We start from the raw sequence: 24,768 nt of genomic DNA on the forward strand, positions 1-24,768 counted from the left end.
GCGGGGCGCCGAGAGACCGCTCTCGGAAAAGGCAGCCAATCGCGCCCCAGCCTCCGACGCCGCCCCCGCCCGGTTGCTAGGTAGAAGGTGAACGCCGAGAGCGGGAGGGCGGCTTCCAATTGGCCGCCGCCGCTGCCAAGCAACGGTTTCCATGGCAAACGGGACCGACTCGCAGGAGGAGGCGGCGGCCTTGTCAACTCGCGTCGCCTCAGGTGGGAAGAAGCAGCAAGCAGGAGGCAGACACGTGTCGAGCGCGCCGGCTGGGGAGGGTGGGCGGAGAGAAGCGGCGAGAGTTCAGGTGAGGGGCCTGCGCGGCGCACGCGGGTCGGGAGGGGGGGAAGGCACGTGTGAATGCGTGTGCGCGTGTCGCTGCGGCCCTTGAGCCCGGTCAAGGAGGGGCAGACGGGGAGGTGGTTCGTTGACTGCGAGGAGCTTTTTAATTCACGGGCCCAATAGGGCTCAGGCTTTTCGAGTCCTGCAGAGGCCCTTGTCATTTTTGCCATTTCACTCAGACAGCTATTGGAAAGGAAACTTTGAATTTTCTATTTATTTATTGCATTCAAATGCTGCCTTTCTCCTTCCATGGCCTACCTATGTTCTTATGTTCTATCCCTGCGTGTGTATATATATATATATGTGTGTGTGTGTGTGTGTGTGTGTGTGTGTGTGTGTGTGTGTGTTTGTATGTATATGTACAGTATATGTATATGACACACCTGTGACTTTCCTAGAATGAAGCACTGTCTCCTTAAATGGATTTTAAAACGAAAATTGCAGACCCACTGAAAATACTCATGGATGACTAGTGGAAGAGGCTTCCATAAGCTGCGGAGCAACTGCCTGGAGTTGGAAAAGCTCTATAGTGCCCAAACTTGGTGCCTGTATAGGCGCTGCAATCCAGACAGGTCCCTTGATTAATTTCCAGCCAGTTAACATTTAGAAGTAATTTAAATTTCAGCGTTTCCCCACCAACACCCCAACAGAAGGAATGTGGCCACCTGGCCAAGTTTGTGGGTTAAAAAAAGAATATTGCAGACAAATTCATGGCGGAAAGGGCTACTAACCAGGCTACTAACCAGGACGCCTGTGCAATGTTTCTGAATACCAGTTCCTGGAAACCACAGGAAGGAAGAGTCGTTCTTGTGCTCAAATCCCGCTTGCAGGTTTCCCACAAGCATCTCATTGGCTACTGTGAGAAGGCGATGCTGTGGGTGAGCTGTTGGCCTGATCCAGCACTTTCTCCTTACATTCTTACAGAATACGGTATACTCATAAATGTCTAGTGGAAGAGGCTTCCATAGGTTGCAGGGCAACTGCCAAGAGTAACTTTATAGGTGACCTTAGTTTTAAGTCCTGGTGCACAGATGCTCTAGACATGTGTTTTGATTAATTTCCGTTGAGTTAACATTTCTGTAATCTGAGATGCAGCACTTCCCCCTCCCTAGAGAAGTGTGCGGGTGTGAATGAGTGAGTGAGATAAAAAAGCTTTACCAAACAATACCTAATTGAATTTATATTCCTAGTAATGTTGACACAAGGCATTCACAAAACAGGCCTGCTTTTGTTGACGGACTTTGGTTTAGCATTTTTGCAGGGTTAAACCGGGATTAACACAATCCAGGAAATCAGTCTAATGCCCTTAGCTAATATGATATGCGCATTACAGTGCATTAATCTTTCTTAAACATTATCAAATTATGGCTTTTGAGTTAACAGCTGGCCTGTTCTTCTGTCTTTCCTTTCACAGGATTTGTTAGGAATTGGGACATACTTTAAATCGAAGTCTTTTGCCATAGGCAAGCAATTCCTCTGAAAAAACATTGAGGCAACGCTGTCACCCTGCACCCTCTTATTTAGCAATAGCTTACTCATTGGGTGGTGGGTGAAGCCAAAAGATCCCATAACAAATCATGCAGGGTGCCACCCTAGTGTGGGCATTCTGACACCACACTGTGATTTAGTCACAGTCTATGGCATGAACCACATTTGTTGCCTGAGCTGAATAATCACATCCTTTGAGACCAGCAAGTCCAGCTGTGTCATACTATGCCTCACAATTTTGAATAGTCATAGCCTGGCCTTCCTCAACCTAGTGCCCTCCAGATGCTTTGGACTACATCTCCCATCAGTCCCAGCTAGCATGATGCTGCTGATTGGAGCATGGCTATGCTCTGCTGGTGCTGATGGGAATTACAGCCCAAAACACCTGCAAGAGCATTGGGTTGGCCAAGGCTGCTCTGTGTTCAGAAAAAGCACAACTGTAAAAAGAATGTTTATGTTTCTTCTTCTTCTTCTTCTTCTTCTTCTTCTTCTTCTTCTTCTTCTTCTTCTTCTTCTTCTTCTCTGGCGATCACTTGTAGCCGAGTAAGATTGTCTTCCATAAACACAGTTTGACTGTGGAGGCCAATTCTGGATCCACACTTCCTTCCACAGTGGAGACATAGGTTTCCAGGTGGGAGTTGATCACGGTGTGGATTTGCCAAGTGTGCCTTCCTCTTAACACGTTTCTCCCTTGCGTCTTGAGTTCGAGTGTCTTCAAAGCCTATGACACCTTTGGGAAAGTTTGTTCTCCAACTGGAGCGCTCGCAGGCCAGTATTTCCCAGTTGTCAGTGTTTATACTACATTTTTAAAGATTTGCCTTGAGACAGTCTTTAAACCTCTTTTGTTGACCACCAGCATTATGCTTTCTATTTTTAAGTTCGGAGTAGAGTAGTTACCTGTTTCTAACGTCAGTGGGATTGGCAGAAGGGCCAGGTCTAGGACAATAGTACTTTTGCCTTTGTACACAGCTCTAGCATTTGCAGAAATGCCTCAAATAATTATTTTGATCCTTGAAACTAATTAATTGGCATCTGCCTTCAGGAAAGCAATGGCATTTGCACCTCCCAGAAACCTGGATGGCCCGAAGATGCAAACCAAGATGAGCACATGGACACCCCTGAATCACCAGTTGATGAACGACAAGGTGAGTATCATTCAGCCAGTTTATGTATGGGTCTTCCCCCAGACATTATGTTGGAGACACAATCAGAGGGGACATTTGGGTGAGCAGTAACAACAAATTCTCCATAAAAAACAGCTAAGCTTTCAGTCGGCCAGCCTTGACCCTCCTCTAACCTGGCAATACTTGAATGCTCAGATCTATTATGAGAAAAAAAGAAGCGTTGGGATGGTCACACCGGCGCCTGATGATTTCATAAGGGATTAACAAATACATGCTTTGTTTTCTAATGGAGCGTGTCAAGAGTCGGCTAAGGTGGACGCATAAGAGCTTGGAAAGCAAACATTGTATGTTTCCGTGATCAAAGCCTATAAGGCTCACTGAGTAATGCAAACAGCCTCCTGTCCTCCCCCTTTAGGCCCCTGAACCAAAATGTGATCCAAGATCTGTTTATCATTTCCTTGTGACAATAATGAAACACCCCCCACCAAAGGGTTGGCACGGGCAGGTGCTTCTTGTTTCATCTTAAATGAAGCCAACCATATATGTGGAAACAACAAAGTGAGCAAGGATAGAACATAAGAATGTTAGAAGAGCCTGCTGGATCCGGCCAATGGCCCATCTAGCTCAGCATCCTGTTCCCATGGTGGCCAACCAGATGCCTGTGGGAAACCTGCAAGCAGGATCCGATCACTAAAGCACTCTCACTTCCTGTGGTTTCCAGAAACACCTTTGAAGGTGACCCGGAAATTGCAATTAATCCAGAATGCGGCAGCCAGACTGGTGACTGGGAGCGGCCACCGGGACCACATAACACCGGTCCTGAGAGATCTCCCAGTACGTTTCCGAGCACAATTCAAAGTGTTGGTGCTGACCTTTAAAGCCCTAAACGGCCTCGGTCCTGTATACCTGAAGGAGCGTCTCCACCCCCATCATTCTGCCCGGACACTGAGATCCAGCGCCGACTGCCTTCTGGTGGTTCCCTCGTTGTGAGAAGCAAAAGCCACAGGGAACCAGGCAGAGAGCCTTCTCGGTAGTGGCACCCGCCCTGTGGAATGCCCTCCCATCAGAGGTCAGAGAGATAAACAACTATAAACAACTATTTAGAAAATACCTAAAGGCAGCCCTGTTTAGGGAAGTTTTTAATCTGTGATATTTTAATGTGTGCTGGAAGCCGCCCAGAGTGGGGGGGGGGGACGACCCGGCCAGATGGGCGAAGCGACTCGCAGAACTAATTAATTTCGTCTTGCGAGGCACCACTGTATACAAATAAAGCTGTATTCGATACAGTCATACCTCAACATCCGAATGCTTCGACTCCCGAAGTCGACAACCCCGGAAGTCTTTTCGCCGCGCGCCGCTCTGCCGCATGCGCAGAAGTGCAAAATTGCGCATGCACCGAAGCAGCGCTTCGACATCCAAAAACCTCGACTTATGAAGATGGCCGCAGAACGGATCGTCTTCGTAAGTCGAGGTACCACTGTATATGATTTCTGACATGATTGAGAATCACATAGCCAGGGATGGAGAACTTTAAAGCGTTAAGATCGGAATGTGGAAAATATGAGAACAACAAGAAGAAGGCAGGAATGAAGATATTGGAGATATACTTCAAGAGGTCCAGACTATGGGGTGCCCGGAAAAATAATAATTTGGATTGTAATTTGGTTTTTATTTTACTTTTATTTTATTGTTTTTAATTGAATTATGATTATGATTTGATGGATATGTTAATTGGCTGTTTTTATTGGAAAATTAATGAAAATGATTTAATAAATAAATAAAACAGAGAGAGAGATGATGATGATGAAGAGTTCCAAAGGATCTCTCCAAACAGAGTGACTGGGTGGTAAAATGGCAAATGGCACAGAGAGAGAGATGATGATGATGAAGAGTTCCAAAGGATCTCTCCAAACAGAGTGACTGGGTGGTAAAATGGCAAATGCAATTCAGTGTAAACAATTGTAAAGTGATTCATGTCAGGACAAGAAAATCTTAATTTCACAGTTCACAGGGTCTGAACTGGTAGCATCTGACCCAAAACGAGACCTTGGGCTTGTAGCTTGATGAAGGTGCCGACTCAGTGTGTGGCAGCTGTGAAAATGTCAAATTCCATGCCCAGGGTCATTAAGAAAGGGATTGAAAAATAAAACAACATTTAATCAGCAGCAGTTAAAACGCTACATACTAAAAAGCAAATTTAAATTAAAAAGACAGCAGAATAGGGAATGCTCTAGGGAGGAGCTGTACAAGCAGGGAGCAGCTCTCTCTTGTGCCTGCCAGTCTCTTGGATCTCAATGAAGGGGCCACAGGCAGGTCCCTTGAGTTCAGTTTCAAGTTCTAGGCTAGGCCAGTTGATAATGGGTGCAGCTGGCCCTTCAAACAAGGCCTTGTGTTGAACAGTACACAGGTGACAAAATGCATCTAAGTAGTGAGTGATGTGATTTCAACTTTACGGAGTGGGCGGCTGGCCGGTTGAAATCACACAAATTAAATGCGCAGAAGGCAGGGAGCTTAAAAGCTCTTTTAGTGCAGGGTTTTCCCAGTGTAGAAATAGCTTTTAAGCTCTCTGCCTTGCTTGCTGAGTTCTTGGAGGCTCTTGCGAGATCTCAGATGGCCCTGTGAGAGCCTCCCGGAGGCCAGTAAGCATGGCAGAGAGCTTAAAAACTCTCTGCCTTGCTTGGGGGGGGGGGGGTAAGACCCATTCAGTGCAGTGGCTCCAGAAGGCAAGGATAGCCAAGTGTGGGGCAGTTCTAAGGAGGTAGTTTGAATCTACACACGTGCCAGCCCCAGAACATACCCGTGAGATGTGAGTATGATTTATAAATTTGAATTTCTTTTTAAGTCCCCCATGCCCTTTAGTAGTCTGGGGAGTCACTTATTGGGTCATGCCTAATGGTTTCTCCCTCATTTCTCATTCAGTCCTGTGTTCAATATTTAACTGTGTTTTATTTAAATGTTTTTAAGGTATTTGAAGAAAGAAGAAACCTGTTGGGGAAATGGGTAATGATATTTTCTTCCCTCTTCTGCATGTGCTTCACTGCTTATTTTGAGGTGATCAGGCTGTAGTAGGACATGCAAGCAACAAGTCAACCTTGTTGTGTAATGCACACAGCCATTGTGAGGGTTATGAAGGAGCTGCACTCCATGCAATGTTTGGATTTAAAAAAAACTTGTAGTTGAAAATGTACAGGGTGGGGGTGGGGGTGGAAGTCTGCATGCAATTAATCTGTTTAGAGAGGTATGTTTTGTCCTAGAGCATGTCAAGTATGTGCCTCTTCCCAAAAAGGATGGTTTGCCCCATGTGTGGTCGTGTCCCTTAGTGATTACATCGCATCCTTTCTGCCAGATCCCCAGAGGCCACTGACTGCTGCTGGAAACAGGATTTTGCAATAGTTGGACCTGGGGTCCAGCAAGGAAGCTATTTATGTCACCCTTCTCCAACCTGGTGCTTTCCGTCAGTGCTAGATGGAGGGCACCTGGTTGGAGAAGCCTTGTATATTTGTTGGAAGTCTCCCAGAGTGGCTGGGGCAACCCAGTCAGATGGGCGGGATACAAGCGATAACATTTTTACTATAAGGTTGCCTTATGCAGTACATATCATTAGCTCTTCTACTTGAACAGAACAGATCTCTATCTCTGTGAGCAGATGCAGTAGAATCTCTCTCCTTATCAGGCAGAAGTAGGCCTTTACCCCTTTCAAGCCGTGCTGGAGACCACTCCCTGGACGCTGGTCTAGATGGACCCGAACCAACCGTTCCTGTGCTCTTTAGCAGCCAGAAAACAAAATACCTGGGGGTTGGGGGCTCCTCATCACAAAGATGGTGCAATATGGGTCTTGTGGTCCATGTCTTTGTTTGCAAAGTGTTTCCTGGTGGGGAAGTCACTTCTGTGGTGCCGTGTCCAGGTGCCACAAAACCCTCAGCTCACCTCTTCTCCCCTCCCGCCTCCACAGTTTGACAAATGGACAGACAACCAGAGGCGAAGGATCCTGCTGGACTTCCTAGAGCGCTGCTCCCTCTTGCAGCTCAGGTTCTGCGTCAAGCAGCTGCAGGCTCGAGTTCCAGTGGAAGCCCTGGATTTCACCACCAAGCTCCCCAGGGTTTTGTCCCTGTACATCTTTTCTTTCCTGGACCCTCGTAGTCTCTCCCGATGTGCTCAGGTAAAGCTCAGTGTGTTGGGAAGGATGCAGAGGGGAGAGAACAAAGTTTGAGGCGCTGGATATGTTTAGCTTAGAAACATAGAGCATAGAATCATAGAATTGGGTGGGACCTTGAGGCTCATCTAGTCCAGCCCCCTGCACTGCAGGAATCTCAACTAAAGCATCAATGACAGATGGCCATCCAGCCTCTGCTTAAAAACCTCCAAGGAAGGAGAGTCCACCACCTCCTGAGGGAGACAGTTTCACTGTTGAACATCTCTCTCCTTCAGAAAGTCCTTCATGATGTTTAGCTGGAATCTCCTTTCCTGTAACTTGAAGCCATTGGTTCAAGTTCTACCCTCTGGGGCAGGAGAAAACACTCTTACTCCATCTTCCATGTGACAGTCCTTTTGATATTTGAAGATGGCTATCATATCACCTCTCAGTCTCCTCAGGCTAAACAGACCCAGCTCCTTCAAACGCTCCTCATAAGGTTTGGCTTACAGACCCCTGATCATTTTGGTCACCCACCTCTGCACACCACCTAGCTTGTCAATATCCTCCTTAAATGGCGGCGTCCAGGACTGGACACAGAATTCCAGGAGTGGTATGTTGATGCAGTATATGAACCAGAAAAGAGTTGGGGGGGGCCCAGCAACATGCAGTTGTTCCTCTTCCTGTAGTGCCAGCCACCCTCTTTTGAGCAGCGCAAGCACAGCAGTTGGAGTTGCAGTTTTGCCCATGGAAATGAGGGAAAGCACATGCCCGAGGGATATACCTGTTTGAAATTCAACTCCTCTCCTGCGTGCATGAACCAGGAGTTAGAACCATCTAGGTTAGACAAGGAAAAACTGCAGTTGCCAACTCACTTTTTTTTAAAAAAAGCACTCTATTGTTTTCTGAAGATATTGAAATAGTTTTTGCGTCTGGGTTATGTGTCGTCTCCCCCCCCCCCCGTTCCTGATTTTTGCCCTGATAGGTCCCTCAAAATAATGGCACCTTTGTCATTCTCAGGTAAGCTGGCACTGGAAGAACTTGGCAGAACTAGATCAGCTCTGGATGCCAAAATGCCTGCGCTTTGGGTGGTATCTCAATTTCTCTCCAACCCCGTTTGAGCAAGGAATCTGGAAGAGACACTACATTGAGGTGGTGAATGAGTTCTGGGTCACCAGCCCTAAGGTACCTCTGCAGTCCCTGAGAGACAAATGGTTTTTGGAGCTGAGCTGAAAACCTCTAGTTTAGCCTTGTCTTGAATGTGCTGCCTTTTCCCTATGCAGGAACTTTTTGACATTTAGCCTTGTAAACTGACCTGCATTCTGAAGTGGAGCAGTCCCAGTAGAATTGTACCATGGGCTTTCCCTGAAAGTGTAAGTTGGCTCTTGAGGTACCTAGTTCCCCTAAAAGCCTAGTGCACACACACCTTCCTTCTGATATGAACCTTAAAAGAGTCCATATAAAGGCCACTGTGAGAATAGGATGCAGATGGGCCATGGGTCTGATCCAGCAGGCTCTTCTTAAGCCAGTCCTCCACAGTTTCCCAGCTCAGTAGTGGCCTGTGATGAAAAGACCCATCATCCTCTTGTCGCTTGAGGTTCAGGTGGCCTTGGTGCCATGGAGTTCCTTCCATCACCTTCAGCTGGTGGCCCAGCTGCATACCTATCTGAGCAGGGATAGCCTAAATTCTGTCATCTATTAATTACTGCAACATGTTATACATGCTGTCAATTAGTTTCCGGGCCCAATTCAAAGTTCTGATTTTGACCTATGAAGTCTTAAATGGCTCAGCACCGTCTTCTTCTTTGGCGATCACTCGTAGCCGAGTAAGATTGTCTTCCATGAACACAGTTTTAACAGTGAGTCTGTAAGTGACTGTGGAGGCCAATTCTGGATCCACACATCCTTCCACAGTGGGCACCTTGATTCCCGGGTGGGAGTTGCTCATGGTGTGGATTTGCCAAGCCTGCCTTCCTCTTAGCACGTTTCTCCCTTGCGTCCTGAGTTCGAGTGTCTTCAAAGCCCACAACACCTTTGATAAAGGCTGTTCTCCAGCTGGAGCGCTCACAGGCCAGTGTTTCCCAGTTGTCATTTTTTTTAAGATTTGCCTTGAGACAGTCTTTAAAACTCTTTTGTTGACCACCAGCATGACACTTTCCATTTTTAAGTTCGGAATAGAGGAGTTGCTTCGGAAGACGATCACCAGGCATCCCCACACACGACCAGTCCAACGTACCTCAAGGACTGCCTGTCCCCATATGAACCAAACAGGACCCTGTGATCATCACCTGAGGCCCTTCTTTGTGTGCCTCCTCCACATGAGGCCTGGAGAGCCACAACACAAGAATGGGCCTTCAGTGGCTCCCCGCTTGTGGTATGCTCTCCCCAGGGAGGCTTGCCTGGCACCATCATTACACATGTTTAGGTGCCAGGGAAAAACATTCCTCCGTAACCAGACTTTTAGCTGATTAAACAATCTACAGCGTTTAAATTGGGTGGGGGTATTGTTTTTTGTTTGTTGCTATGTTATGTGTTTTTGTTTATATTGCAAACTGCCCCGTGATCCTCAGATGAAGGGTGGTATAGAAATGTAATTAATAATATAGTCAAACCTTCGTTCCCGAATGCCGAAAACCCAGAAGTAAACGCTCCAGTTTTCAAACATTTTTCGGAAGCCGAATGTCCGATGCTGCTTCTGCTTGAGTGCCGGAAGCTCCTGTAACCAGCCAGAAGCCGTACCTCAGTTGTCGAACATTTTGGAAGTCGAACGGACTTCCGGAACGGATTACGTTCAACAACCGAGGTTTGACTGTAATACTATCCAAGGGCTTCCCTCCTCCTCATAAGCACACAATTGATTTTGCCTACTTGTTTCCCATCCCTTTAGAGCCCTCCAAAAGAGGCCTTTGTGGTTGTTGATGTTCAGCCTATAACGAAAGAGGGCCTGGAGGTGAAACAGTCCCTGTCACCATCAGTCCTCCAATCAGCATCTCCGCTTAGAAAGAGGATGAACAAGGAGAAGCAAGATCTCCCTCCCTGGCGTTCTTCAGATAAGCATCCTACAGACACAATCAGATTCAATTACCTGGACAACTTTGATCCCATCGAGCAAGCGAGGCAGGCGTAAGGCACACCCTCACGTCTGTCTTCTTCTTTTCTCTGTCAAACAAAACTAATTTGATGTTCAGCTGCTCTCTCTCCCCCCCGGGGTAGGTGACAACCCTTCCATATTCAGGAGAAGAGTTGTTGTTCTCAAGTTTTCTAATATTTGCAGAGGAGAGCTGAGACTGCAAATTTAAAACCTCTGTGTGAGTCTCTTTCTAATTAATGGTGCATCCAAGACGGATTCCAATTTCAGTCAGGTAGGAAATTAATAGGGCCTCTTGGTTCTGCTCCATAAAGTTTTGACCAAGCCCAGAATGGATTGATCCTGCCCCAGCAGAATTCTGGAGTGCATGTTGGGGTTGATTCTGCAGTCCATTTTGGGCATGCACAGAGCATGTCAGAAAACGAAGGAGAAACCCCAGGCAACATTAGCCCTGCCTGTACATGCCCCTGGTGCCCAGCATAGGAAAGGGTCAACAATGTGTGTGAAGCAGGGTGTAGAACACCCCAGGGGTATCCCCAGGAACTGCTAAGCCTCTCCTTCCACATTATTGCCAGACCAGCTGAAACGCAGTAGGCCTGAGTGTGGTCCAAAAAATCATTCTACAATGACTGGATTGCCAGCTCAAATTCTCTTTGGTGTGCCATCCTAGAATCATAGAATAGAATCGTAGAGTTGGAAGAGACCACAAGGGCCATCCAGTCCAACCCCCTGCCGAGCAGGAAACACCATCAAAGCATTCTTGACATATGCCTGTCAAGCCTCTGCTTAAAGACCTCCAAAGAAGGAGACTCCACCACACTCCTTGGTAGCAAATTCCACTGCCGAACAGCTCTTACTGTCAGGAAGTTCTTCCTAATGTTGAGGTGGAATCTTCTTTCTTGTAGTTTGAATCCATTGCTCTGTGTCCGCTTCTCTGGAGCAGCGGAAAACAACCTTTCTCCCTCCTGTATATGACATCCTTTCATATATTTGAACATGGCTATCATATCACCCCTTAACCTTCTCTTCTCCAGGCTAAACATGCCCAGCTCCCTAAGCCGCTCCTCATAAGGCATCGTTTCCAGGCCTTTGACCATTTTGGTTGCCCTCATCTGGACACGTTCCAGTTTGTCAGTATCCTTCTTGAACTGTGGTGCCCAGAACTGGACACAGTACTCCAGGTGAGGTCTGACCAGAGCAGAATACAGTGGTACTATTACTTCCCTTGATCTAGATGTTATACTCCTATTGATGCAGCCCAGAATTGCATTGGCTTTTTTAGCTGCTGCATCACACTGCTGACTCATGTCAAGTCTGTGGTCTACCAAGACTCCTAGATCCTTTTCACATGTACTGCTCTCAATCCCTTCAACTATTTCTGTGTTTGGATGTTTGAAGTACTGTAGAACATAAGAATGTTAGAAGAGCCTGCTGGATCAGGCCAATGGTCCATCAAGCTGAGTATCCTGTTCTCACAGTGGCCACCCAGATGCTCATTGTGGGAAACCCACAAGGTGGACCTGGGTGCAACAGCACTCTGCCCATTTGGGATACCCACCAGCAGGTGTTCAGAGGCATAATGCCGAGAAAGTCAGCAGATCATGGGGGGGGGAGCTTTCTCCTTCTTAAGATCTAGGGGAGCTGCTGCCAGTCAATGTAGACTGTACTGAGCTCTCTTGACCAAGGTTACCTGACTTGGTGTAAAGCTACTTAATAGGTTCATCTGCTGCAGCCCATACCCTGTTCCATGACAGTCCCCTGGAGAAGTCTTCTTAACACCTTACACCTCCACGACATCTTTAGATGCCTGGTTCTTTAGACATCTTTAGATGCCTGGTTCTTTTCTCATTGCCCTTGTAATCTAGATCAGGATGCTTCCTTGCAGTCACAGTAAATGCGTCCACCCTTAGTTTCAACGCGTTGCATCTCCAATGCTAGGATGAATAGTTGTTGCTCTTACTCTTGGCATAAAGTCTTGGGCAGAGATCCAACACACATGCCAACTGTCCTGCGGTCTACGTGTTCAGTAGTCCCAGTTTCTTCCTTAATAACAGAACACCTCTCGTCTCTCAAAACCCAGCCCACCTAACGTAGCCCAGAGCAACAGTTCAGCTGCATTAGAGGGGCGTGGGGGCAAGTTTTAATAATAATAATAATAATAAATTTTTATTTATACCCCGCCCTCCCCAGTCAAAAACCGGGCTCAGGGCGGCTGACACCAACAGAACCACAATAAAACATAAAAACAATTAATTAAAATACAGATTAAAATACAGTATTAAAATTTAAAGTGCAGCCTCATTTCAAGTAGGCCATGAGTGGCTGACACCAACAGAACCACAATAAAACATAAAAACAATTAGTTAAAATACAGATTAAAATACAGTATTAAAATTTAACGTGCAGCCTCATTTCAAGTAGGCCATAAATCCAAGCCATGAGGGAGAAAAACACAGGGGTCAGGCTGAGTCTAACCCAAAGGCCAGGCGGAACAGCTCTGTCTTGCAGGCCCTGCGGAAAGATGACAAATCCCGCAGGGCCCTGGTCTCCTGGGAAAGAGCGTTCCACCAGGTTGGGGCCAGTACTGAAAAGGCCCTGGCTCTAGTAGAGGCCAATCTAGCCATCTTATGACTCGGGATCTCCAGAATATTATTGTTTGTGGACCTTAAGGTCCTCCGCGGGGCATACCAGGAGAGGCGGTCCCGTAGGTACGAGGGTCCCAAGTCGCATAGGGCTTTAAAGGTCAAAACCAGCACCTTAAACCTGATCCTGTACTCCACCGGGAGCCAGTGCAGCTGGTAAAGCACTGGATGAATGTGATCCCACGGCCGGGACCCTGTAAGGAGCCTCGCCGCGGCATTCTGCACCCGCTGGAGTTTCTGGGTCAGCTTTAAGGGCAACCCTGCGTAGAGCGAGTTACAATAGTCAAGCCTGGAGGTGATCGTCGCATGGATCACTGTGGCCAGATCGGGGCGAGAGAGGTAAGGGACCAACTGCTTGATGCGGCGGAGATGGAAAAATGCCACCTTTGCTGTGGATGCAACCTGCGCCTCCATGGAAAGGGAGGCGTCAAAGGTTACACCCAAACTCTTGACAGAAGGCGCTGGTACCAATTGAGCCCCTGCAAAAGATGGGAGTTGGCCCCCCAACCCCATGTCGCCCCGACCTAGCCAGAGGACCTCTGTCTTCGAAGGATTTAACTTCAGTCGGCTCCCACGTAGCCATCCAGCCACAGCTTCCAAGCACCTGGTGAGTGTGTCCGGGGCCGAGGCAGGGCAGCCGTCCATCAACAGATAGATCTGGGTGTCATCAGCATATTGATGACAACCCAGCCCAAAACTCCGGACAATCTGGGCAAGGGGGCGCATAAAGATATTAAAAAGCATTGGGGAAAGGATTGCGCCTTGCGGGACTCCACACACCAAGGGGTGCCGCGGCGACAACTCCCTCCCTAGCGCCACTCTCTGTCCCCGACCTGAGATGAAGGAACGCAGCCATTGTTGGACTGTGCCCTGAATCCCCACGTCGGCAAGGCGGTGGTCTAAAAGGTCATGATCGACCATATCGAAGGCTGCTGACAGGTCTAAAAGAATCAGCAGTCCCGACCCACCTCGATCCAGCTGTCTACGGAGATCATCTGTTAAGGCTACCAGAGCTGTCTCGGTCCCATGACCAGGGCGAAAGCCGGACTGAAATGGATCTAGAGCTGATGTTTCATCCAGAAACCTACCAAGCTGTTCGGCAACCACTCTCTCAATTATCTTACCCAGGTATGGAAGATTCGAAACCGGGCGATAATTGGATAGATCTAAAGGATCTAGAGATGTTTTCTTTAAGAGTGGACGCACCACTGCCTCCTTCAACTCCTCTGGGAAAGTCCCTGTGCCCAGGGACAAGTTGATGATCTCACCCAGGGGGGCCCGTACCTCATCTGGACACGCTCTAATCAGCCAAGACGGGCACGGGTCCAGGGAGCAAGTGGTGGGCCTTCCAGCCCGGAGGAATCTGTCTACATCGGCAGGGAGTATCTGATCGAATTGGTCCAATACTGAACTCGAAGACAGTCGAGGGGCCTCCAGTTCCGTTATTGTATCCAAATTGGCAGGGAGGTCACGGCGGAGTGTCAAGACTTTCTCCGCAAAAAAGCTCGCAAATGCCTCACAGCTATGGGTCAAATTCGTATTTAAATTTGGCTGTTCCTCTAGGGTTGTTAAAGACCTGATTATTCTAAAAAGTTGTGCTGGGCGAGAGCTAGCGGATGCAATGGAAGCTGAGAAGTAGGACTTTTTTGCAGCTTTCACCGCCATCTCATAGGCTTTCATAAGTTTCCTGTAAGATGTTCTTGAGGCTCCGTCGTGAGCACGCCGCCATACTCGCTCTAGCCGTCTAAGGTCCCGCTTCATTTTCCGAAGCTCCTCGGTAAACCAAGGGGCCCGGTTTCGGCGGGGTCGCAGAGGGCGCTTAGGTGCGATCTCATCGATGGCCGCCAAGAGCCGGTTGTTCCAGTTCTTGACCAGCTCTTCTAATGAGCCGCCAGGGGGAGCAGGGTCCCGCAAGGCCTGACGGAATCCATCAGGATCCATCAGCCTATGCGGGCGAGCCCAAATAGGCTCGCCACCCAAGCAGGGGAGGGGCGGGAAGTCAATCCTGGCTTTCAGAGCGTAGTGATCAGACCATGGCACTTCCACAGTTGGGGACATGATCACGTCTATACCCGCACCAAAGATCAAATCCAGCGTGTGGCCTGCTTGATGTGTGGGACCCAAAACAAACTGGGAGAGCCCTAGTGTCGCCATGGAAGACACCAGATCCGGAACCCGTGAGGAGGGGGTGGCATCTGCATGGACGTTGAAGTCCCCCAAAACCAGTAGGTTAGGGAACTCCAAGGCCCAGCCTGCCACCACCTCCAGCAGGTCCGACAGGGTGGCTGCTGGTGCGCTAGGTGGTCGGTACACCAGCCAGACAGCCAAGCCCCCCTTGGTGCCCCACACTAGGCCAACACATTCAATGCCGGTGATTGATGGTGATGGCAGAGCCCTGAAAGAGCAATCCTCCCGGATTAACAGCGCTACCCCTCCCCCCCGACCCACAGTCCGCGACTGGTGGAGGACGGAGAAGCCCGGGGGTGTTATTTCATGCAGGGCAACTACTTCGCCCTCACGCACCCAGGTCTCAGTCACGCAAGCCAGGTCGACCTCCAGTGAGATGAAAAAGTCTCTCATAGTGGCGGTTTTATTTTGTGGGCTGATAGGAGGAAGATTATTTTTCACGAGAGCAGATGACAGTGCCAAGCATTTTTCTGCCTGTTGTTTTGGGAAAGTAACCTGTTGCCAGGAGCACAGATACGATCCCAGGCAGAAAGACATTCACTTTTCACAAGACTGATGTGACGTGCATAGGGAGCTCCCGGAGTAGAATTAGCTTACTCTTCCTTCCGGGGATCTTAGGGCAGTATCAGCTGTTTTCCCTCTCACACTTTTTTGTCACAAGAAACCTGCCTGTGAGTTACAACGTTAGGCTAAGAGAGTTACTGGCCCAAGGTCACCCACTGAGTTTGGTGGCAGAAAGGAGAATCAAACCCACGTCTCCCTGGCCATGATACCATAGTGGCTTTCATGTAAATCAGTGTTTCTCAAACTTGGGTCTCAAGCTATGGTTGGACTACAACCCCCATCACCCCTGACCACTGCTAGCTAGGGATGCTGGGAGTTGTAGTCCAAAAGTTTGAGAAACACCGATGCATATCTACAGAAACCTTTGAGTGATTTAGCTGTCATTGCTGGATTGCAGGAGGTTGGACTAGATGGCCCTTGGGTTCCCAACTCAACAGTTCTGTGGATCTATGAGTGCTGAAATATCTGCATACCTGGGCACTAGCCCCACTGAAGCACAATCATGTGAATATTGATTCAGAAATAAATTCTGCTGAGTCCAGGCCACTCTTGTATTGGAGCCTGGGACTTCAGTCCTAAGCCCCTGGGACTCACTCCCAGGTAGCTGTGCTTAGGGTTGCAGCTCCAATCTCTGAAATCAGAGGTGGCAGAACAAGCTTCAGGCTTGTGCATTTTTTTTTTTTGTATTTCAAAAAAGAATTTGCCTCTACCCGCCCTGTCCTGGGAAATCATTTTAACTTCGTTTAATACATCTTTCCTCCCCATTCTTGCAGTAGGAAGAAAGGAGGAGGGCTCACCCCAGACCTCAGCCAGTCAGCCTTCCTGAAGAAAAGGAAACCAAGCAGTGCTTCGTACAAACTCCGAAAAGCAAAGTCCCTGGCAAGTATCCCAAGTGGTCAGCCTTCTGGGCTAAGCAGCAAACTTGGTGAGGTGCAAAGCCTTTGGTGAGGAAGGGAGCGCTTGATGGCGGTGGCCCCCTCCCCAAAGCCCCACTGCCTTGCGTTCCCTTTTGAGTCCTTAGCTGCCTAAGTCCACCACTTAAGGGCTGCAACTTGAGCAAAGCTGGCGTTAAATCTTGGAGCATCAGTTATGGTTGTTGCCCTCGTGCTTCTGCAGTCCTGGTGTGCAGTCTTGATGCAGAGCTCACACTTTGCATGCGGAAGGTGCCAGGTTCAGTCTCTGGCCTCTCTCCTCGGAGAGGTGCCACCAGTCAGAACAGACAATAGTGGCCCGACCTGGTCCAAGGCAGCTTCCCAGCAGTTCCTTAGGTGGGTTGCTGCGTTTTGAGCTTTGTGGAGCTCCCTTGCGTGCCTTGAGGCTACATCCGACTGCAGACTGAGTGTCTTTGGCTGCATATTTCTTCCACTTTGGGAAGGACTTTGTGACTCAACGTGCTTTGCTTCCTTGTCCTCCAGCAGCCTGGGGCTGAGCTGCCAAGGACCCCGGAGTGCAGGAATCAGGTATATGGAGCCTGTCAAAGCCTTGCTTTGTGTGCTGCACTCATTCCTGGTGGGGTGGAAGACTCTGACCCTGCCTGTCCCATCACACAGCATCCGCGACCCACACTCACCTGCTTCTCTTTAGGTTGATCCCCGCGAATCATTACGTTGCTTCTTTTTAAGCCACTTAAAATTAATGTCTGCCTTTCACACACTGTCTGCGTCTCCTGTCCCGGTCTCATCATTCAGATGCTAGCAAAATGCCCGTATTAATTCACACACACCCTTTTTTAAAAAATATGTGAAGGTAGTATTTAAAGATTAATGATTGTGGCTTGGCTTGTCCTAAAAAAACAAAGAGTTTGTTGCTCTTTGTGCAGAAGCTTGATTTTAATGGAAGTTTTGCATAGATAGAGGATCTACTACTGCCTTAAGCAACAGCGCTCCTTCATGTGCCAGAGGGACCAGACTTTCTTCTTCAGTTTTAATTTTGGAGACTGTAGCCAAGAAACAAATTCTTTTCACGCTCAGCAGTTGAAGTGTTGACTGCTGTGCCCTTATCTGCCTTTATTGCCTGAATGGATTTCTAAGTATGTGCTTTATTGCTCCTGGCTTTTCCCAACACCCTAAACAATAGATTAAACAAACAGATTGAAGCTGTACGCTTATGCACACTTCCTGGGAGTAAGTACAGTGGTACCTCGCAAGACGAATGCCCTGCAAGACGAATTTTTCGCAAGACGAATGCGTCTTGCGATCTGATGGTGACTCGCAAGACAAATTCGTTTTGCGAAAAATTTGTCTTGCGAATCGCGGTTTCCCATAGGAATGCATTGAAATTTAATTAATGCGTTCCTATGGGCAAAAAAAGAAATTTCAATGCATTCCTATGGGAAACCACAATTCGCAAGATGAATTATTCGCAAAACGAATTGACTTGTGGAACGAATTAAATTCATCTTGCGAGGCACCACTGTAGCTGGGTTGGGGGGGAGGGAGAGAACACACTGGATTTGGCTTCCTGGCAGTGGCCTATTAACATGGACCAGGGTGGGAGCTGGTCCCTTATAGGCCTGCAAGGTCATTGTGGTCATCTGATGAAGGCTTTCTGGTGATGCCATGTGCTCCCAAGCTCTGCCGTGATCTGGAGCAGTTCTCCATTTTGATTTTTGAACACATGTTAAAATACTTCCTTATTTTCCCAAGTCATTTCTGGGTTAGTGACTTAGCCATATTTTTGAACAGGCATCCCAATGTTCTAAACAGAATTCGTATTTTACTGTTCATATTTTTCTATTTGTTGTACATCACTTCAGAAAATGTTTATTATTAAGCTGCCTATAAGTTCTGGAAATAGACATAGTGGAACCTATTTCTGAGTAAGTTTGAAGAGCTGTTTTTCTATGTTAAAGAGCAAAGGCCTAGTTATCCCTCCGTTTGGATTTTGGGTGTGGACTCAGCACACCATGAAAGTGCTCTGGCACACAAAAATATTCCCCAAATGCTTTCATTGGGTCTACCATTGAGGAGGGCTTGGTTAAAATGCAACCCCTAATCCTTTTTCCAGGGTAAAAAGTCCTCACCCGCTCGCTTCCAGGTTTGTTATTTATTGCTCAGCCGTGGCAAGAAAATAGTTCTAAAATTCTTCACTCGCAGCTAACCCAGGGCACCTGAAACAGCTGGCCAGTGTATGTGTGTCTCCCAGCTGGCTGTCAGGCCTGCTCACACACTGCTCCTTTCCTAAAGTAACTCAGTTTCTGCAACTTAAACCAAAAGGCTACTTGATTCCACCTTTGGGGATTGGGGTGTCCCGTGTTTGGATTATCCTCCCCAGAGAAGCCTGCCTGGTGCCTCCTCTGATATCTCCTTGACACCAGGCAAATACTGTTTTGTTTTGTTTTTTAAAAAGCCACCCAGACATTCCATCATCTCATATACTGCTTTTAGTTCTCGTCAATCCATGTTGCTGCTATCTATGTGCTTTTATAAGTGTGATTTACTGTATCTTATTGCTTTGTTTGAATTCTCCTAATTGAATGCCACAATGCAGGTGATAAATAATTTACTAAAGAAAGTACAGTGGAACCTCGGTTTTCGAGCGTAATCCGTTCCGGAAGTCTGTTCAACTTCCAAAACGTTCGAAAACCGAGGATCAAAGGGCTGTCCCCAAGTTCAATGGGGGAAATTGAGAAATGCGCTTTAGCAGCCGCTCGACTTCCGAGGCGTGTTCGAAAATGGAAGGATTCACTTCTGGGTTCTCGGCGCTTGGAAGCCGAGACATTCGAAAACCGAGGTTTGACTGTAATTACATGAGCCAAACAGAACAAAAGATATTTACTTGAAAGTGAGTCCCCCGCTGAGTTTCATGGACTTTCCCCAAGTATATGTGTGTAGGACTGTGGCCTTTCTCTTCCTGCACATTTCCTACCTGCTCAGAATTTAGATAACAGCAAAGTTTGGGTGGTGACTCAAGTTATGACTCAAGTCATTGTGTGTGTGTGTGGTTTTAGGTCAGGGACTGTAATCGCAATTCCTGGTTTGGCTGACAGATTCAAAACCACAGGAGATTCGTAGCCCTCTAAATCTCATAAAGGCATGAGAAAAGCCTGATGGATCAGGCCAAAGTCTGCTAGACCATCTAGGCCAGCATCCTGTCCTCACAGTAGCCAACTCCTTGCCTGTGGGAAACCCACAAGCAGGATCCGAGCACAAGAGTATATCTCCCCTCCTGCCGTTTCCAAGAACCGGTATTCAGAAGCATTGCTGCCGCAGACTGTGGAGGAACTGCAGAGCCATCCTGGCTAGGAGCCGTCAAAGGCCTTCTCCTCCTCCATTTGTCTAAGCCACCAAGGTTGGGGGCCATCACACCTTCCTGGTGGAGCGAGTCCCATTTGCTGTGTGAATGACTTTCTTTTGCCTGCCTTGAATCTTCCATCATTCACCTCCATCGGATGTCCACAAGCTCCAAGAGAAACTACATTTCTTGCTTTGTTTCTGCCTCGTCCCTCAGGTGTCCCTCTCTGCAGACCTTGGCTCACAGCCAAAGGCCCCCGCTCGCCCCAACTGGGCTACTTATCACTCTGTGGGCTATCCTGCCACCAAAGCAATGGCCAAGATCCTTGCCCAGAGCACCCAGTGGAATGCTGGGATACGGCCGGCACCTGCCCAGGGTCCAGTCCCACAGCTGAGCGAGAAGGGGAAGAAGGCCTTTGCACGGACAAGCAGAAGCTCTCCAAGTCAGTAAAACTGGGGATGGTTCATTTCACATAAGGGTGGGGTGGGGGGGTGAGCATTGAAAATGTCAACCCCCTTTCAGTCATATCATCATTTTGTTATTTTATTATTACTACTGAGTTTTTGAGATTGTAGACAAAAGTTCAGTATCTCTCGCCACGCACAAATTTGGCCGTGACAAGAACACTAGCTAAGCAATTTTAAAGAGAGCTTTTCAATGAAAAAGGGAACCAAAACTACATCCATCATAAGTTGGATGAAATAATAAAGCTGTGACAAGCAACAGTCTTAACCATAGGCAAAGCAAAATTAGAATTAAAAACGACACCAAGACTTCGCAGCTTCATTGCCATCGGTAACTTATGACTGATAACCAATGTAGCTGGTAAGAAAGAAGGCTAATATATTCCCTTCTCTTTTTGTATCGTAGGTTAGAGGGTTTGTTTAAAAGGCTGGAGCAACAGTCTGCTATGCGCTTTTGGAGCAGATCACTGATGTTCTAGGACATTAGCAAACATTACAAAGTCATTAATTATTATTGCTATTGCTATCATCTGAACAGGTTTGGGGGGAGAGAAGGCACTGCTGGATGTATCCAGGTACCCCCACCCCACCCCCATATCTTAAGACAAGCCTCCATTGCAATGCAGATATGTTGAAAGAATGTCGGTCAGGTTTAATTTTGCAAGGGGCTGTTTCCTTTTAGTTTCTCGCTGTTGATGTTAACTACAGTACTTCATCTTCTCTACCTGTTCCAGCATCTCCACTCTTTGAAAGCCTGCCCTGGGAACTTCCCCCATCAGACATGGGATCTGATGCAGAACAGGAGGATGGAGAAAAGAGACTTTTCAAAGCAACACACTTGAATTAATCTCCCCAAGGGAAAGACAGATGTTGTTGCAGGTTACAATCGTGTTCCCAGAGCTATGAGCCTGGCTTTCTGAAAAGGGGCTCTTTGGACGAGGATTAAGAATCATGTGGATTTATCATGTCTGCATTTCTATGGTGGACAAACCAATGATTAACCAATGGACTGTTGGGACAACCTGGATTAAAAAAACAACACCAAAACTGTTCAGATAGGAACTTTGCACATGGCCTTAGACAAGGCACTATTTCTCAGCCTTAGTTTCCAAGCTGTAAAATGGGAATGGTGGTGGTCTACCTCATCGAGTTGTTGTGGAATTGATGGTCGGCAACAGTGCAGTGCTATCCATATCTACTCAGAAGTACGTCCCACCGAATTCAAGGGGACTTACTGTGAAAGTTTTTAATGAATATTTAAAACGGAAACCTGCAAAATGGCGCCCTCACGCTTCTCCCGCACCTCCCTGTTTTGCTGGCTCATGAAACGTAGCAGAGTTTCTCCTTTCTGCGCAACTTTTAAACGTAGTGGTTTGCAGCCCTTCTGTGTGTAAAGCTCTCAGCAATAAAATGCTGACAGTTTCTTCCAAACTGTTAACATTTAATAATAAAATAATAAACTCCAGGAGAGCTTTCTCCCATTGCTTCCTCCTGGCTTGAAAACGAAAGTAGAAGAGGTTCACACACAAAGAAAGATTCTGGTATGTGAACAGCCCCACCCAGTGGCCAGAGCGTCATAGCAGAGCCATTAACTCTTTAAGCTCTGATATTCTTCACAATTACTCCCTTGGTAAGCATTTATAGCAGGGGTCCCCAAACTTACTCGGCTTCGGGCCAGATGCCCACCGCACTGATCGTGTGGTGGGCCGGAGGGCGGGGGAGCGGGCGCGGGCGCAGGGGAGGACGCGGCTGTGTGCGCCCATGCACATGCGCAAACACTATTTCTGGCACACTCCCGACCTGAAAAGCAGCGGAAATAGCTTGTGCACCTTTGGTGGTCCCTTCCAGCACTAAAATTCTATGACTCTATATGCGCTCAGCAACATCTGTTTCTCTCTGCCCCCTTTAAGCTTATTGTATAGCCAGATGGAGAGATTTGACGGTCTCAAAGGCTTGCTCACTTCTTTGTAGCCTTTCACTTGGTCCTAATAAATCCATTTCCCTCTTGTTACATTTGGATTTTATTTCCTCTCTTAGACTGCAGTCCTAACTCTACCTGGAAGTTGGCCCCATTGAATTCAACATGACTCAAACCTTCTGAGCAGGCGTGGGACTATGCTGTATAATTAAGCCTTCTAATCTGGGAAACAAAAGAACATTTAAATGCACTTGGCAGTCCTGGAAATTAACTATCCTTTTGGGTAGCTTCATTTGGCTGCCTGGATCTCGGGGAAGGAGCTCCCCCCCCCCCACATTCATCATGACACCAACCGCTGGAGAATCCCCTGATGCAATTATTCCCAAACTTTTTGGGGTCACTGCCCCCTTGGTTCCATAGACTCCAGTGCCCCCTAACCTCTAGACAGCATTATTCAGAATAGTGGTTTGCACAACCTTCTAAGGAAGATGATAACACAGTATAAAATTCCAAACAGTAACAGTTAGCTGCGCATTTATTCAAAATCCAATTGAAAATAATGCAATAGAAATGGAGGGACTTGATCCAGCAACAGCAGCTTTCCAGATAGTCACCTCCAGTGCCCCCTTCTGCCCCCTTACCTCTTAGTGCCCCCCAGATAATCCCACCACCCCCAAGAGGGTGCTACTACCAACCACTTTAGGAAGCACTGCCCATACAAGAGGTTCTTCCACCGCCAGCAACTTCTCAGTAGAAGACCTTCTCCAGGTAGGCATTCAGGAACATTCCTCTGGGGTCCAGCTTCTCCCGGATGGAGCAGAACTCCTGAAAGCCAGGGTACATCTTCTCAAAGTCCCTCCGAGTGCACGTGTGGGCCTGCAGGTGGAGAAAAAGTTTTACGAAAGCGCCCTCCCTCCCTCCCTGGGTCTGTATCGGGTGGGTTGAGACTTCTCAGCCTGAGAGGCATGTTCCCTGGTCAGAAGCCTTCCAGGGCCAGCATGTCAGTGGTGGGTGGGGCCTATATCGAGAGTGGGTGGGGCAGAGCCGCTTCACAGACACGCCTATTCCATGCCCTCAACTCCCTCCTCTGCCCATCTGCCTCCCCTCTTTTGTCCTGCCTCCCATGCAGCACTGGGGTTTTAAAAAGAATCCCATTGGCACCCACAGAGGTTTATTACAAAGCCTAGTTGCTGTGGGATGGTGATTTTTTTTAAAAAAAATTGTCTGTGTATGTGGCCACAGCGAACAAGGAAGTTTGACTATTCCTTCCCCAGACGCAATCTCCTCTAGGGAGTGTTGAATTTTGCAACTTTCAACTTCCTCAAATGAGGGTTGCTAAAAAGTTGTAGCATAACTTGGGAAGAAAAAGGATATTTCGGTTAAATTAACATAATTAAGTTTTGCCTGGTAAGTAAAATGTGTGTGAAATTGCATAGAAATCATTAAAAATGATTGCCAAGTACTTGCAGTTGTCGTGTTATTATTTAGCATCACCTGAAATGTTTAGAACAGGCACCCCCAAACTGCGGCGCTCCAGATGTTTTGGCCTACAACTCCCATGATCCCTAGCTAACAGGACCAGTGGTTGGGGATGATGGGAATTGTAGTCCCAAACATCTGGAGGGCCGAAGCTTGGGGATAAGTTCTGAAAGCAGTTTATGTGCTTCTTCATCAAATGTAAATGTACCAATTAAATGTTGTCCAAGCACAAAAATAGCTGGTTTGAATTCCTCACACCCCAAAATTAAGACACCTCACTGAAGAAAAGTGCAAAAATTTCCATCCATAAAAAGGCACACAATCTCCCCCTGTCCCCACCCTTCTGTATAATAATAATACTAATTATTACCATCATTATTTATATCCCTCCTTTCCCCCAGATCAGAACTAGTGAGGCAGGCCTAACTGGTTTCCCCAACCCTCCAGAGCATTTTTGGGGAGGGTGTAGGATGTGCACAGGATGAGGGGGGAGAAAGTCCCATTGCAGGTGGAAATCCTTGCACTGACGGGACTTATTCCTAATGTTTAGTCAGAACCTCCTTTCTTGCAACAGATTCAAAATACATGAAAGGAGATTCTGGCTAAACATTAGGAAGAACTTTCTGATGGTAACTTCTGTTCAATGGTGGAACAGACTTCCTCAGAAGGTGGCGGACTTCACTGGGAGCTTTCTAAACAGAAATTGGATGACCATTTGCCAGGGATTCCTTAAGCTGTGATTCCTGCACTGCAGCGGGTTGGACTGGATGACCCTTGGGGGTCCCTTCCAACTCTACAATTCTGTGATTCTGTGAAGACTGCCCCCCCCTTCGTACCTTTGCCCAGTGAGGTCTCCCTCCAACCTTCTTCATGATGCTCTCGTAGGCGAGCCAGTAGTCAAGGCGCGGGACATCTTTCCCATAGGGCCTGAATTAGGATGTGGGATTAAAAAAAAATTAAGCCAAACTTTCCATTGTGGAACAGCATAGCTGAGCTTCAGTTCTGATTGGCGCTGAATGGGAGTTCCATAGTTTGTCTCCAAATGCTTCCATTCTCGCTGGCCATTACAGGAATGTCAACCAAGGAACAGTGCCTAAGCAGTTTTTCCTCCTCCTT

The 24,768-nt window shown here is 47.6% G+C and overlaps 2 protein-coding genes across 4 annotated transcripts in view; one reads left to right on the forward strand and one right to left on the reverse strand.

Annotated features, from left to right (window-relative positions):
* Positions 1-169: 169 nt before the first annotated feature.
* FBXO16 (F-box protein 16) lies at positions 170-22,393 on the forward strand. Of its 3 annotated transcripts, XM_035110831.2 has the most exons (10): positions 178-298; positions 2,864-2,966; positions 5,910-5,945; positions 6,898-7,104; positions 8,098-8,262; positions 9,965-10,200; positions 16,332-16,437; positions 16,974-17,018; positions 20,008-20,233; positions 20,990-22,393. In XM_035110831.2, the coding sequence occupies exons 2-10, from the start codon at positions 2,871-2,873 to the stop codon at positions 21,100-21,102; spliced, it is 1,230 nt and encodes a 409-aa protein (XP_034966722.2). In that variant the 5' UTR covers positions 178-298; positions 2,864-2,870; the 3' UTR covers positions 21,103-22,393. The 3 variants fall into 3 exon arrangements, with proteins under 3 accessions (XP_060129175.1, XP_034966722.2, XP_060129174.1); XM_060273192.1 differs by lacking the exon at positions 16,974-17,018 and having other exon boundaries at positions 170-212; XM_060273191.1 differs by lacking the exon at positions 16,974-17,018.
* Positions 22,394-22,851: 458 nt separating this feature from the next.
* Positions 22,852-24,768, reverse strand: part of LOC118082815 (L-gulonolactone oxidase) — a 43,881-nt gene continuing 41,964 nt past the window's right edge. The window contains exons 11-12 of the mRNA XM_035110643.2: positions 24,489-24,579; positions 22,852-23,049 (exon numbers count right to left, since the gene is read on the reverse strand). Coding sequence (XP_034966534.2) covers positions 22,921-23,049; positions 24,489-24,579 — 220 coding nt within the window. The 3' untranslated portion in view covers positions 22,852-22,920. The remainder of the gene's footprint in view (positions 23,050-24,488; positions 24,580-24,768) is intronic.

Source organism: Zootoca vivipara, chromosome 3, assembly GCF_963506605.1.
Source record: "Zootoca vivipara chromosome 3, rZooViv1.1, whole genome shotgun sequence".
NCBI classification, from domain to species: domain Eukaryota; kingdom Metazoa; phylum Chordata; class Lepidosauria; order Squamata; family Lacertidae; genus Zootoca; species Zootoca vivipara.

Bases quoted from the DNA above. Each gene is read 5' to 3' on its own strand.
- FBXO16 (XM_035110831.2), top strand. From the start codon at position 2,871: ATGGCATTTGCACCTCCCAGAAACCTGGATGGCCCGAAGATGCAAACC. The intron at 2,967-5,909 runs GTGAGTATCATT...AATGTTTTTAAG, and splicing joins ACCAGTTGATGAACGACAAG to GTATTTGAAGAAAGAAGAAA. The intron at 10,201-16,331 runs GTAAGGCACACC...CCATTCTTGCAG, and splicing joins ATCGAGCAAGCGAGGCAGGC to TAGGAAGAAAGGAGGAGGGC.